The 16,300-nt window shown below is 36.8% G+C and overlaps 1 protein-coding gene across 2 annotated transcripts in view; it reads right to left on the minus strand.

Moving 5' to 3' along the window:
- JMY (junction mediating and regulatory protein, p53 cofactor) overlaps window positions 1–16,300 on the minus strand; it is a 91,796-nt gene that overhangs the window by 20,319 nt on the left and 55,177 nt on the right. For both annotated transcript variants that reach the window (XM_080573095.1, XM_080573094.1), the window contains exons 6-9: window positions 14,325–14,512; window positions 5,955–6,041; window positions 3,454–3,549; window positions 1,618–2,170 (exon numbers count right to left, since the gene is read on the minus strand). In XM_080573095.1, the coding sequence (XP_080429221.1) occupies window positions 1,618–2,170; window positions 3,454–3,549; window positions 5,955–6,041; window positions 14,325–14,512 (924 nt within the window). The remainder of the gene's footprint in view (window positions 1–1,617; window positions 2,171–3,453; window positions 3,550–5,954; window positions 6,042–14,324; window positions 14,513–16,300) is intronic.

Consider the following 16,300-nt stretch of genomic DNA (forward strand, 5'->3'; position numbering starts at 1 on the left):
AAACGTGATACAATAAAGTAAAACAATCCAAACTAGTCAGCATACACTAGCACATAAAAGTGCAGCACACAGATGAATACAGAGCTCTAGTTCTTTTCTTCATATTGTAGAATACATTTTTAAAACCTACTTTGCATTTATGAGTGGACCTTGTCCAGGTGACTAATGGCCCAGACAGTCAGAATAGACATGAAGAAAAGATATGAAGATATAAGGATTGCAGTTTTAAAGCAGAAAGGAAGGATTGTAAAACACTCATCTGTTGTAGACTGACATTTCTGAAGCTCCTTAGAGAGTTGAAACATGTCATGGAATACAGAGCAGCAGGTAATGTACAGCTACAAACATTAATGATACTCTTAAGGGGAAGGATATAATTTAATTTTGTATTTGGTGTTTTATGAGGTATATCAAATTGCACATATATGTTTTATATAAAATTGAAAGCTAAAATTGGTATCAGAAAAATAAAAAAATAGGACTACAGAAAAATAAAAATAGAGCACAGCAGCAGCAAAATTGATAATGAACTTAAGACACCATACCTGTGACCTGCAAGTCTCATAAGAACTTAAGAATTCTATAACTATTCAGTTGTTTCAAGGTATTTTAGCCATTTAAAGAGCATTAAGGAGGAAACACTCTTGTTTCTGCCTGATAGATAAAAACAGCTGTAATTTTGATTTTATATGGATGATGAGAAATATTGGTTGAGGGATGTCTACTGCAGTTGTAACTGACAAAAACAGAACTTTTAATAGAAAGTTATTGCAGTCATTTCCAGCAGTGTGAATCAAGGTCCACCCAAGGTACTTTTTCTCAGTGACTCCTAGGACAAAGGTGCAGATGAGTGCTTTTGAAGATCCCATCTCCATTTTTCAAATAAAAACTCTGCTCTAATATTGCGTGTTTCATCTAAACATCATTTTGTTCAAACATGGCTGCTATCTCCCCATTTTAAATATGTGATAAAGGATAACCAGTTAAAAGCAAACAGCACAGAATCATACAGTAAAGCTGTAACATCTCCTAACTTAGCCCTGTGCTCTATGTACTCACCTCAGTTTCCAAAGAAGTTAAGATACATGACTGAATTATGACAGGTTTAATTCTCAATTGTAGTTAAGTTGTATATTCTTATTCAGCTCTCAAGTTGACGTCACAATTTGTGGATTTTTGTAAGAAAATTTGAAGAAACCTTTAAGAAAACATTCTCAAGGTTTCCTATGTCCCAAGACAAGTAGTCATCTTATTAGATCATAAATTATATAAAATTCTGTTATTAAAAAAACACTGAACCCTCAGGTTAAGCATATACTATTTGCATTGCTAAGCTGTAAACAAGGTAGGAAAAGATTCTTTTAGGCAAGTTTAGCTCCATTTTCTAGCTAGGCTGACATGGTGCATCACATAATCAGACTTGCAAGTGTTTTCTGTTTAACTGAACATGTATACATCATGCTGTCATGAGGGTCCTAACATTTGTTTTTTGAGTTGCCAATGTTCTTCAGTCCATTAATAATTATAACTAAATCACAGCATACACTTTTCTATATAGCAATTCAAAAGAGGAATTGATGTATATTACATTTAAATACACAAGAATGAAAACATTACCTCTCCTTCTCTGTAAACCCTCTAGATCACCTGTCTTCTTAAGCTTCTTCTTGGCACTGACTAGCTGACTGCTGTCAAACAGATGTGCTGTTGGGACACTGGAAGAGTGCTGGACTCCCTTCTCTTCACTTTGACGTTTAACAAAGCTGTCACTTTTCTCTAAGGATTTGGTGGCATCTTCTTTTGATGGCAAAGGTGGAGGCGGAGGTGGAGGAGGTGGAGGCAAAGGGGGTGGAAGTGGTACTACAGTAACAGTCTCTGTTTGAAACTCATTACTGATGAGTGGAGAAGTACTAACATGAGGCAGTTCAGAGGTAACACCATTGGGAGGTAACGAGACATCTTGAAGTTGTTCTAAGCTTGTGGATTCCTGCACTTGCAAAGGCTGAACTGCATTTTCCAATTCCACCTCTTCACTTTTATCTTGGGTTTGTATGGTTGCTGGCAAAGACTGAGGCTGATCTACAGAGGACACCGAACTGGCTGCACATTTTCTTCTTGCATGAGCCAGTCGTAGTCTGGTTGATTTAAGTATTACTTGCCCAGGGTACCGCTAGAGTGAATAAGTTATTTACAATTAGATAAGTACATGAAAGCACACTATTTTAGGTATTAAACACTTGTCATTAGGGTTTGCCTTTCTGACAAGTAGAATTTGTCTATTATTTTCATTCATTTTGCTCTAGACATAAAAACAAAGCAAATATATCCTTACCTTTATGCAAATACGATCCATTTTTCTTATTTCTATTCTTAGTTAAGCCATAATTTACATGTAGATAAGTCTAACCAGAGATACACACAAGTTAAAATTTAGATTTCACTAATAATCTGACTGTAGGTTCAAAACTGTTTTTTCTAAAAACAAAAATTCAGAATTCCATTTTGAATTCTCTTTCTTCTCTTCTCTAAAGCTGGTCAATGGCTCTCTGCAACAAAGTCCTCTCTGAACTAATATGCTGGTTGTAGATGTGAATTACACTGCTTAAAAATTACCTTTTGAAAATATCAAACATTTTTAGAATTTCCAAAGTGTTTTTAATTTAGTTCCTAAATTTGGTGTGTCTGTCTCCTCAAACAAGTGTGTTTTTGTTTTGTTTTGTTTTTATGCAAAAGTAAAAACTGCTTCTGAAAGACAGGTCTAAAAAATTTTAAACAATTGTGACAAGCCTAAAGCAAGAGAGATTGTATCAAGATAAACATACTCATGTAAAAAGTCAGTTCACTATCAAGAACTGATTAAAATAAGTAAACTTGCCTCAATTTACCGAGTCTATGCAATTCAAAAGCCTTGCAAAAAATAGGGATATGAAGAGTATACTGACGAGCAAGACAGCTTTCCAGTAAAGAAACTTCTCATAACTATCTTACAGTCTTCACCAATTCATTCAGTCTCCATTTTCTTGCACTTCAGCTCCTTTCCTTATTTTCTCTCCTTCATTCCATCTTCTATTGATTTTCTGATACCAACATCGTAATAGGAAGGGAGAGGTATTGGCAGGTGTTTTAACGATCAGTGGTAGTGGGGCTATGTCAGATTACAATGCTCCTTGTAGGAAGTATCTTTTGGATCATATTTCTTTTAGAAAAGTTTGCTAAATGTCTTTACATAACATACAGATGTGACAGACAACAGAAGCTTATTATGGTACTGATAATGCAATGACCAGAGAGATTTGCTACCACCAGTGCTGTATCTTGTTGTAAATTTTCCAAAAAACAGGTAACTGAACAATGAAAGAATATACCTAGTAGTCTACTATAGTCCTGGAATGAGTAAACATTTGTTTTGCGGAAGAAAAACATGTAAAAGAAGAACAACAATTCTTCTTTTACCTGCTTAAATGTGCGAAGTCTGTCCAGTGTTTTCTGTCGTTCCTGACTAACCCAGGAGCTCTTTCTTTCCTCTTCATCTTGTAGTTGATCTCGCTTCTGAGAAAATATATGGAAAATAAGTATTACATCCAATGCTATGTTTAGCATCATAAAAATACTCCATAAAAATAACTCCTCTACTAGTTTTAATGAAATACCTAACAATCTATTTCTCCAATAAACACATTTATGAACCTCAAAACTGTGCCTTTGTTTTCCCCTTGAAAAACAGTATAAATTTCATATTTTATAACCTCACTGAAATACGAAACTCAATAAAGAAAGATTTCAGTCTGAATTTGGAATACTTGACTGGAACTTTTTACTTTGAAAGATGATAAATAACATACTGAACAACAGTATTGAACAAATTAAGTAAGCATTTTAAAATTAAAATTTACAATAGTAAACTAAAGTTCTGTATTAATCTGTCATTATTTAATCCAGCTTGATTTTCAGTAATCTTATTTAAATAAACATTTGAAGCTCTTCCTTGCAGCTAAGGCAGTAGTATTTTTTCTTGTTTGTAGATCTTACCTCAGTGGAAACACATCTGGATCCACCTCCTTTAACTAGTCATTCTTATTCATAAAATTTCAGCAAAATTACTGATTTTTTGATCAAAACGCTACAGACAAATTTATTGAAAATGGACACTAGTTATCGGATGGCAAAAGTCACTGTATGCATAAGTACAGGAATTATCAGAAGAATGATGAGGCATAGAACAAATAACTACAAAGAAAAGTCTCCTGAGCATTAACAGCAGCCTTAGTTCTTAAAAGGCTCACGGCATTAAGTGAGTAAAAGCTCATAAATGTCATTAAAGTTCAGATTATCAGCTTCATGAACTTTTATTCTCATTCAACTAACATAAAAGTAGTGTCTGCCTGCCTGTTGTTTTCAGAAATCAGCTAGTTTCCCGTTGTCCTTTACAAAGAGCCAACTCCTGTGATTTCGAAGGAGATACATATAGATGCATTAGGGAAAAGAAGAGGAGGACGTATGAAAAATGGTAAGGACAGGAAACAAAAAGGAGAAGAAGCATGTGGTGAAAGAAAGTAACAGAAATGGGGCAAATAAATTAACAGAGAAGTACAAAGAAAAGATTATAACAAGAAGAAAGGATAGTTCTCCTACCACCACGCCTGCATTTTTCATATGCAATCCAGTCAAATTTTTCCTGAAGCAGTCTCAAACCTGAGGGAGGAGCAGGTGGGCCATGTGTGTGTTTTGTTTGTTTTAGCAACCACAGTGAAATTGCAACATTTATTTGGTTTCAGGCTTGGACACCTCCAAGGTTATATTTTCAAAATTTTTCATGAAAAAAGTGGCTGAAAACCTATTTTATGTAATATTGGATATTTTAATTTAAATTATTAACAGAATAAAGAAGACAAAAAATAGCTTAAATGCTATATAATATATGCTATATATTATATAAAAATATATAAATTATATAAAAATTATATTAAAATTATATATAAATGCTATATATTATATAATGCAAGTTGGCAAATCCATGAAATAAGTAACAAAAAAGCCCTGTAATATTTGAGAGACAAGAAAGTCGTTTACATTTGTCAAGTCTTAAATATGAGTGGTAAGTAGTCTGCAATCCACATAGCAAAATCCTTTGCATCACTGTAAGAACTGAAAATGTATATTTCTAAGTTCCTGAAGAGTATGCCAGTACATCTGGTCTTTCACAAGTAGCCTTTTCATAAAATAAATTATACAGCTGACTTCCTGGACAAATGTATCAATGTTAAAAATGTATAAGAATGAAACAGAATCCCTTTCACTAATCTAAATGAAGCCTGAATTAAGAAGACTTGGATTTCAATGCATCTTTGTCAGTGATGTTTATTAAATATTGATACTGTATCAGCTCCAAAGACCCAGCCCAGAGTTTGAATACTCTTTAAAATAAAATGTGTTATGTACAGCACAAACAGTCAGACTAGGCAGCCTACTCTTGTGATGAGACTGCAGAGAACTGTGGAGCATACAGCTAGAACTGTATTACACAACACAATTCAATTGATTTCTTTTGTAGTGAAAAGAGAAAGAGCAAGCTTATTACCTTGCAAGAATAAATGTGGATGGTTTCTTTACTCATTTCAGCATACCTCATACTGTACTCAGAGATGTCCAGTATCTTCTATGTGCACATCATAACAAATTTTGCATGCAGCTTTAAGTCTAACAGTAATCACTTGGACTATGAAACTAGCATTATTGAACCTTTTTATTTGACTGGACTGAATGACATCCTAACACAGGCATACACTCTCCCTTACCAGCACAATATGATATAAAAATCCATTATCTGAAGTTCAAGGATACGCACCATCTTTTTAAAACAGCTATCACTTTGAATACTCTACTAATGATTGTATAATGAAGAATGCAAGCTATTAACTTAAGGCTAAACTGAGAAGCAGAAAACTTGCACTTACTAGCTGAACATTATGGTGCATTTTGTACTCCTCCTCACTCTGGTGATGCTGCTGGATCTTTTCATTATGCTTTGCAATACAAATCTCCTGTAGAGACATCAAATATTATCTATAAAGTATGAATTTCAAATACTAATTTTCAATTCATAATGTAATATTTCACAGACAGCGCTAAGAATTAGAAAAATAAAAATTATTAAGTCAGACAACCCAATTTAACCAAGGTGATTTAACTTACAAATAAAACCCTGAAATGGAAACAAAAGCAAGAGGAAAAAAAACACAAAACAAACATTACTTTTAGCTGTCAAAAGAATATACAAGTAACAGCTGCTTGAAAAGTCTCTTCTACAAGTACGTAAGTGGCAAGAAATGCTGATTTGTCAAGTACTTCATAAAAGCCTTGTGCAGCTCCATGCATTTGTATACATGGATAATAATCATGTATTATGTATTTCTGTTTATGCAAGTAGGTAGCTTCCCATTTACAAGTGTGAGCTTATCTTTTGCATGTGTAATCTGAAAGCACAAACATTAATAAAGTTGTTACAATTTTATGCAAACGCAGTTTTCTTGTTATACCAAGTTTGTGGCTGTAGTATCTGTTTTCAAAACAAGCATTTATTACGTTGCCTGAGAATAAGAATAGATTAAAAGAAAACAGTAGATAACAAGAAGAAGCATGACACTCAAACGTAAGGTATATTATATAAAAAGACCTGATTTAAGTATCTGTTGCAAAGAATAAGCATGGGGCACACCCTTCGAGTAGGGAAGTGATGGACAAGTTCATAGGACAATTCTGAGGGGCAGGACATCCCTCAATACAGGCCATGAAATTGGAGCCAGTACTGGCACCAGACAGAAATAGAACAAGGTCAGATGTGTAGTTGGAAACAAGACTCATGGCTGTGTAAGAGGGGCCACTACTAGGAAACAGTTTGGAGTGTGACTGCAACTGGAAGAACCTATGGGGCATCCCAGGATCCATCAGCTTGACTGAGTGGCTGGAGCCAGACAGGCACTTTACAGTCACACATTACTTGGGGCAGCTGATCAAGATCAGCCATCAAGCAAGATTCTGCATTCGTGGCAGAAAGACACAAAATCAGAGGGAAGGGATAAAAATGCCCTGTTTTAGACACTGGGAGCTGCAGAAATACGCCTACATTCTCCTAAAAACTGACTATGCGACCACGTTCACGTTTGTAAAAAGGTAGCCAGGGTTCCTGCATAGGCAAGAAATACCATGTTGTCTTGAACATAAGTCTATCAATTTTGCTGCCATACACATGCAATGCTCTGACAAGAGCACTAGTTTCTGAGGAAATACTGTCCCAACTTCAGAGGTGTACATATAACTAAATGCTGACGGGTTTTATGTTTGCTTGTGTAGTTGTTTTTTTTTGTTTGTTTGTTTTTCCCCATTGATTTCAATTAATACCACCTCAAAGGATAATCCATTAAAGTTGTAACTACAGAGGTACATTCTACCTAATTTTTGCATTTCAAAGACACAGTAATTCCCAGTCGACTGGCGGCTAGCCAATGTGACGCCCATCTATAAGAAGGGCCGGAGGGCAGACCCGGGGAACTATAGGCCTGTCAGTTTGACCTCAGTGCCGGGGAAGCTCATGGAGCAGATTATCTTGAGGGTCATCACGCGGCACTTGCAGGGCAAGCAGGCGATCAGGCCCAGTCAGCATGGGTTTATGAAAGGCAGGTCCTGCTTGACGAACCTGATCTCCTTCTATGACCAAGTGACGCGCTTGGTGGATGAGGGAAAGGCTGTGGACGTGGTCTACCTTGACCTCAGTAAGGCTTTTGACACCGTTCCCCACAACATTCTCCTCGAGAAACTGGCTGCTGGGGGCTTGGACTGGCGTACGCTTCGCTGGGTTAGAAACTGGCTGGATGGCCGGGCCCAGAGAGTTGTGGTGAATGGAGTCAAATCTGGTTGGAGGCCGGTCACTAGTGGAGTCCCCCAGGGCTCGGTACTGGGGCCGGTCCTCTTTAATATCTTTATTGATGATCTGGATGAGGGCGTCCAGTGCACCCTCAGTAAGTTTGCAGACGACACCAAGCTAAGTGCGTGTGTCGATCTGCTCGAGGGCAGGAAGGCTCTGCAGGAGGATCTGGATAGGCTGGAGCGATGGGCTGAGGTCAACTGCATGAAGTTCAACAAGGCCAAGTGCCAGGTCCTGCACCTGGGCTGCAACAACCCCAAGCATAGCTACAGGCTGGGAGATGAGTGGCTGGAAAGCTGCCTGGCCGAGAAGGACCTGGGAGTATTGGTGGATAGTCGGCTGAATATGAGCCAGCAGTGTGCTCAGGTGGCCAAGAAGGCCAACGGCATCCTGGCCTGTATAAGAGGCAGTGTGGCCAGCAGGTCGAGGGAAGTGATTGTGCCCCTGTACTCGGCTCTGGTGAGGCCGCACCTCGAGTACTGTGTTCAGTTTTGGGCCCCTCGCTACAGGAAGGACATGGACGTGCTCGAGCGAGTCCAGAGAAGGGCGACCAAGCTTGTGAGGGGTCTGGAGAACAAGTCTTACGAGGAGCGGCTGAGGGAGCTGGGCTTGTTCAGCCTGGAGAAGAGGAGGCTCAGGGGCGACCTCATCGCTCTCTACAGTTACCTGAAAGGAGGCTGTAGAGAGGTGGGGGTTGGTCTATTCTCCCACGTGCCTGGTGACAGGACGAGGGGGAATGGGCTAAAGTTGCGACAGGGGAGTTTTAGGTTGGATGTTAGGAAGTACTTCTTTACCGAAAGGGTTATTAAGCATTGGAACGGGCTGCCCAGGGAGGTGGTGGAGTCACCATCCCTGGAGGTCTTTAAAAGACGTTTAGATGTAGAGCTTAGCGATATGGTTTAGTGGAGTACTTAGTGTTAGGTCGGAGGTTGGACTCGATGATCTTGAGGTCTCTTCCAACCTAGAGAAATCTGTGAATCTGTAATAGCTTAAGAATATTATTAGAGAATCTAACTTTTTGTAAAACTTGTACTGATTTACCTGTACAGTTTATTCTCTATGCATTCATTTTGATTAAAAGAATATTATGAAATAATTAAGATTGTAGGTTCTGTTTATGGTTTTTTGTTGTTGTTGGCTTTTTGATATGCTAGCAAGACTAAAGAAGTATACAAAACTGCAAGAAGATACTCTCATAAATAATTGGGATCATACTTTTCTGAAATATTCTGTTTAGCATTAATATTTAAACATTTCTGAATAAGAGCAATAAAGAAATATATTTTAAGCATTTAAAGAAAGATCATAAACTGGACAAAAACATGTTTGGTGCTGACTTTATACTAATAAATAATGACCTACTTCAATTTAATTAGGCCTCCATTATTTAAAAATAATAATTATTTTTTAAAAAAAAGCAACGAGGAGGGGCTGAAAACATGTTGCAGCACAGGACTAGACTTCTGAATCATCTTAATTACAGAAATGTTCTTAAAAAAGAAAGGTTGCAATTTCATATGGACAAATGCAGGGTTCTATTTGTAGACAAGGTGTAAACATTTTGTAGATGTAGACATATTTGTAGACAACTGACTGCAAACTAAGGATGAAGAAAAAATACTCTGGTGGAAGAACTGAAGAAAGTGACCTGGATTATTACAATCATAGAATGGCTCAGGTTTGAAGGGACCTTAAAGATCATCTAACGCCAAATCCCCTGCCACCGGCAGGGATGCCACCCATTAGATCAGGCTGGCCAAGGCCTTGGGATGGTGCATCCACAGCTTGTCTTGGCAACCTGTTCTCCACTACCTTTACAGTGAAGAATTTCCTCCTAATGTTTTGTCTAAATCTATCCTCTTTTAGTTTAAGACCATTCCCCCTTGTCCTATCGTTATCTACCTGAGTAAAGAGTTCTTTCCCATCTTTTTTATAAGACTCCTCTAAGTATTGAAAGGCCACAAATAAGTCTCCCTGAAGCCTTCTCTTCTCCAGGCTGAACATCCCCAGCTCTCTCAGCCTTTCCTCACAGCAGAGGCGCTCCAGCCCTCTGATCATCTTCGTTGCCCTCCTCTAGACCTGCTCTAACGGGTCCACATCCTTCTTGTGCTGGGGGCCCCAGACCTGGATGCAGCAGTCCAGGTGGGGGACAATCACCTCCCTCCACCTGCTGGTCACTCCTCTTTTGAAGCAGCCCAGGATGCAGATGGCCTTCTGGCCTGCGAGCGTGTACTGCTGGATCATGTTTAGCCTTTTGTCTACCAGAACCCCAAAGTCCTTCAGTGGATGACAAGATTAACATAAATCAATAACCTCATACCATGGCAAAAAAAATAAAACATCATAACATGGGTATATGAACAGGAGTGTAGCCTGACACACATGTGAAGTAATCCTTCCATCTCAGGACTGGTAAAACTTTAGTAGGAGCATGATGCCCAGTCAGAGGGCCACACTTCACGAAACATGTTGATTAACTGTACGAACTTCAGAAAGCATACAGCAGAAGTGTTTATTTCTCTTTCAATCATCTGACTGGTTTCTATAATATCAACTTGTGCTTCTATTGTAAAGACAGAAAAGGAGAGCTAATGAACCATTTCAACCTTTATCACTGGATAAGCTACTACATTTAAGACCAGTAACATGAAATATCATAAAATCATAGAATCATTCAGGTTAGAAAAGACCTCCAAGATCATACAGTCCAACCTTTAACCTCGTACTGATAAGTCCACCACTAAACCATGCTACTAAGTTCTGCATCTACACATTTCTTGAAGACCACCAGGGATGGTGACTCAACCACTCTCCTGGGCAGCCTGTTCCAATGCTGCACAACACTAAAGAAATTTCTCCTAATATCCAACCTAGACCTCCCCTGGCATTACTGGAGGCCATTTCCCCTCAGCATATCACTTGGTGCTTGGGAGAAGCATATAACATATATAGAAATAATATAATGTATATTATCATTTTCATATATATATATATATATTGCTCTTTTCTAATATATAGAAAAGAGGTCTGTACTAGTATAATTTTAGTTAGTGCCACTAAACCAAGAGGTCTGTATTAGTATTATTTTAATTAGATCCACTAAACCTTGCTTTCAAATTGAAAAGCATCCCACTTAGAAAGTTATCTTCTGCTTTAGTAAACTCAGTGTGTGCAGGAAGCATATTGTAAGCTTTCTGTGTAGTTATACCCTTAAAATGTAATAATAGTATTATGAAAGTATACAACATAACCCTATGTTAACTGTTGCTGTAAGTACATACACCTGCTTTGGCATGGGCCATGCTTTAACCTGTGTGTTTGCAAAGTAGTAATGGTCTCCTATTAAATGGACACAACAGAAGAAGCTTCTTAGATCAGAGAATGCATTATAAGCACACCCCAAACTGTTTCACCAAGCAGTTGCTCCTCTCCACTGCTCATGATGAGGAATACTTTTACTGGATGTCAAATAATTCAATTTCTTCTTAACTCCATTTTTTTTAAGTTATTTTTACAAACAACTTCTAGAGTATCATTATTACCACGACTATGCTATAAATCTAGATCCATAATAAAACAGATGTTTTTCATACTAAAAACTAATTAATACTACTGTCCAGCCAGCAGGGGGTAGACTGGGTTAACAATAGAGACATCCTGCATGAAAAAACGAAAAATCCGTAACAAGCTTTAAAGAAAAAAGGAAAATAATAATAGCAACAAAAAAATCTTCTTTTGTTTATAACTGCCATCAACACAAAGTAACATCAGGAAATGACTGCTTAATAGATGTAAAATTTGTAAAAAAAAGCTGAGAATATAAGAATTTATACTCATACTAGTAAAATAATTGTATAGCGAAAGAATATCAAGCTCAGCAAAGCCATACATTTAAAAATTGCTGGCCCAGTAACTCAGAAATACAACTGAGTAAGGTCTCTAACAAATCTTTAGAAAAAGCTTCTAAGTTAAGGTTATTTTAAATTATTTGATGTTATTAAGAAAAGTATCAACTGCAAAAACAAGTAAAGAATTTCTGGAAAACAAAGTGACTATAGTCACAGAAGTTTGTATTACATAGAAGTCTTACTCTACACACAATAACTGCTTCCTTTTGCTTCATTATCTCAACAGACAAAATTTTAGAATACTTGGATGGTGAAACAACCTCCTCTGAAAAATAAAAACTGATCATAGAGAATCATTTCCTATTGTTTCCTTTTTCCTTAATCATGATACACATATGCTGCTGGAAAGGAGGCATTCTCCTAAGAGTTTTTTTCAATTGCCAAAAAGCTAATAATGAGCAAGGACTATAAATTCTAAATATACCACAACATTTTTGTACATACCACCACAGACCCTACCAAAACCCCACTAATCCAATCTGAACTTGCTTAAAACTACATTTTAAGCTGAAACAAACATTGTCAGGAACACAATCTGAAAAACATGAAATAGACTCTCAGCAATGAATGTTACATACCTGAGAGAGAGAGACTTTTAAGAAAGAGATTTATATAGTCAGTACTTTCTAAAACCAGCTTCAAAACCTCATTCTTTTCTCCATTTAGCATTCAGTTATCACTGCACTCATTCTCACCATCTAGACTCCACTTCTGTACCCCATCTGTATCTTTGTTCTGCATACCTAAGGTAAATCGCAAAAACTTCAAGGCAAGAGCCCCTTTTTCCCCTCACAGGTCAGTAAAGTATAATGAACTTGCATCAGGCACTGTAAGTAGAATTCATTAAAAATATTCTGCAATGTAACTAGAATGGCAACTCAACATATACAATGATTGCTTATGTTTCAATCAAAGACACAAGAGAGTCTTGATTTTTTAGGTACTTACTAGTAAGCTGAAAAGGGTTCCAAGTAATATTCAGCAGTCGTAACAGCCACTACAATAACTACCTCTAACATAAATATTGTTGGCTAATGTGCTGTGCTCTTTTCATACAAATGCTGCAGAATGCAACCAAGCTACTAAGTTTGATGATTCTTTTTGCCCTGACGAGCAATACTACCGTACACATCCCTACATCATGTTTTAGTGCACAAGTAGGCATGCTGCAGTGCTGTACCTAAAACAACCAATTTCTTCACCATAAACAGGGCATTTTATCACAGCATAACCATGAAACAAATAAACCAGTTGACAGTGCCTAGTTAATTATATTGGTATGACACACTAAAAAATCTCCTGCTAAACTCCTGCTGCAGGGTTACTTCTCAACTTGGTAATTCCTTAAGGTAAGTAAGGAAAAACAACCAGCCTCTAGCTTTTAAGCAGGTCTGTGTACTCCATAAGGTGCCTGCATTGTCTCTTCATATTCAGGAGAAAATAGCATAATTATTACAATGTAGCCTACATTAATTAACATAACATGACAAACAAGAGTCCTTTATTACATAAAGGACTAAGAAGTACTGTTTTGATACTTTTTATAAAACCACATAAAATAAACACAATGGCTTTGAGCAAACTACTTCCTGTAACAGACTAAAAAGAGAAATTGCTTTTATAATTATTTATAGTCTTCTCATATTCTACTAATCATATAAAAACACAAAATATAAAGACCCTAATTTAGAATGGGATCTCAACTGAGACTTTTACATAGCCTTACAGTATATAGTATGGGGTAGAAATACTCTTTTTAAGAAGTATTACACTGGTATATCAAAATTTTGATCTATTCTACTCACTAAGCTATCTTATTAATAATGCATATTGATGTAACTGCAAACTGCTTGGGAACAAAAAACAAGTCATTCTGGAAAAAGGAATTAATAAACTTACCTACATTTCATATACAATTTCAAAATCTTTGCTGTATTAAAACCATTTTCTGCACATCTCAACCATGAAATGCATCAAAAAGGAAAATGACTCTGATTTTAGTACATAAGTATACACCTAGTTTTATAAATTAAGAATTCGTTGCATATATGGTTGGAAAACAGAATCAATGACGTAACACTTAGGTTTCATAGAACAAAGTGAGAGAATGAAAATATAACTTGAGAGAGAAAACACTCTTGAAGATTCTCTTCTGTAAATTATAAATCAAGACATAAATCTGTTCTCTGTAAAAACATGATAAAATCTCCACATGCAAGTATTCTGAATAGTTAATAGAAACAATTTTATATTTGTTGTCTTCCAAGTGATGAAAGGTTCCTTTAAAGCTATAAGATATACTGAATTTTAAAGATATTGATTTGAAAATACATACTATTTTGTCTAATTACACTGTAAAATAATTTTTAGTATTTATTAAATATAGTCCACAAAAATTTTAAGAGACTTGCATGTAATGTAATCTTTTGAAATATAATCTTTAGAAGTTTTATTAAATTTGCTAATTATGCTAGAAATTTGCAATTTATTAGTACCTTTTTATTTCTGAGGTAGGCTTTCTTGGCTGAAATACGTCCACGCCTTGCTTCCAGCTGGCGAATTTTTTGTTGCAATTTTTGCAGCTCCTCTTTTTGCAAGTGTGCAGATGTTGCCATATCCTCTTTTTCAAGCATGGCTTCCATACTTTCGTAAGTGTCATAATATACCACTTCATCTCTCTTCTCTGTTTTAAAAATGTCAGCAATGAAAAAGTCAAATCAATAATTTGTATTTGATTAATGTTTTGTTTTGTTCAACAACAGCCTCAAGTAGACTTAATGCATAAGAATGCTAGAGTCATTTCTGAGTAAGAACAGAAACAAAAGGTCAGTGTAACAGCATTAAAGAGCAAAGCACTATAAGGCTTTAAAGGTTGTATGACAAACCGAAATCAATACAAATGAAACATACAACCTGTTATTCAGGTAAGCTCAGAACATTAAAGAATAAACGCTGTAAACGTGTGCTTAAGTCTGTAATATAACTTGATCACAATGCCCATGCACGTCTTTGGGTCTCTTTACTATAAGGAATCCACGCTGCACAGTAATATCCTTTGGTCTTCATTACAAAGTTCAGGATATACAGACCCTCTGAAGTCTTTAGCATGAGATTCTTCTGCCACAACCTACTATTAATTTCATGGGAGGGAAATTAGACAACACAACGATAAAAATCCTCTCAGAAGGTCTTTGACCTCCCAGTCATGTCCTGTGCTCAGAGGCAGCAGTGGGAGGGTAACTTCAAGGCAATCCTTCAAAGCATTACAGGCTTGTCATTGTAAATAGTTTTATCAACACTCATGATTTTTAGCCTCCTGAGTGGAGCACTCAGTGTAACATCGAGCTCATCTCTGAATGTTGACTTCTCATCTCTTGCCAAGAAGGAAAGTGATAATTATCAATCCTTGCTGAATGTTTCAATGAAGAAGCAGAAAAGGTCACGTTCCCTGCTTCATTGGCATAGCAAGTAGGAGTTGCTTGCAATACACCAAGAAAGATATGCATTACTGATGGCTTAAGCAGCACTTAAAGCCGGCATGACTGTCAAGTGACTCCTCTGTAGCACTACCAAGCCTTCTCCTTTCTCCTTTAACTACCTTTCAAGAAGACCATAACTTCCTCCTACTTCTGCTCCTAGACTATCTGGGGAAGAAGGCAGGGTCTTCTTCAGAACACTGACCGTTTTATAAAAGCAGTTTTTAGTTCATGTTATTTGTGCGCAAGGTCTCTGCTATAACCAAAAATCTGATTGTGTCATGCTAATTTCAGCTCAGCTGGACATGGCACTACCAGAAAAGAAATAACAGAATTATATCAACCTAAAATAAAATTAATACAAACAGATGTACTTAAGTCTTTACTTTAGTGTTCAGTTAAAAAAAAAAGTTTCATCCAGACATAAAACAGCCAAGTCATTAGAACCCCCTTTGTGAGAAAGTAAGCTGTGTTTTTGCAGTAGAGAACTAATTTTCTGTATTCCAAGGCAGTTGTGTAGTCATAACAAGGAGAAATGCTAAGTAGATAAGTGGACAGTAGAAGGCCTCACTGTTCCAAAATAAGGTGGAAGCTTGAGAAAAACAGGATGAGCAGTGTGGGAACAGTAAAATAAAGATCACAGGTTCTCAAAACATAAGAAAGGGAAAAAAAAGGGAAAAGGGAGAAATTAAAGGGTTGAAAAAAAGAAAAATTGTACATATATGGTATAGAGGAGCGTCGAGTAGTTTGTGAACCTGTAGTACTCAGCCAATGAGGAAACAGAAGAGGTGATCAAGTGTCAGGTAATAGAGACTAAAAGGTTATGATTTGTTTACTATAATGCACTCCTAATTGGCAGGACACCTGTCATTGCAATCGTGAATAAAACAGCTTCACAGAAGATCCTGTCTGAAGGAGAATTTACATGGAAATTGTTTTAGAATTTGCTTTCATGAAGAGTTAAGGACGAATTTATAAATGAAACCCCAACAGCT

Source organism: Anser brachyrhynchus (assembly GCF_964034855.1).
Source record: "Anser brachyrhynchus genome assembly, chromosome: Z".
NCBI classification, from domain to species: domain Eukaryota; kingdom Metazoa; phylum Chordata; class Aves; order Anseriformes; family Anatidae; genus Anser; species Anser brachyrhynchus.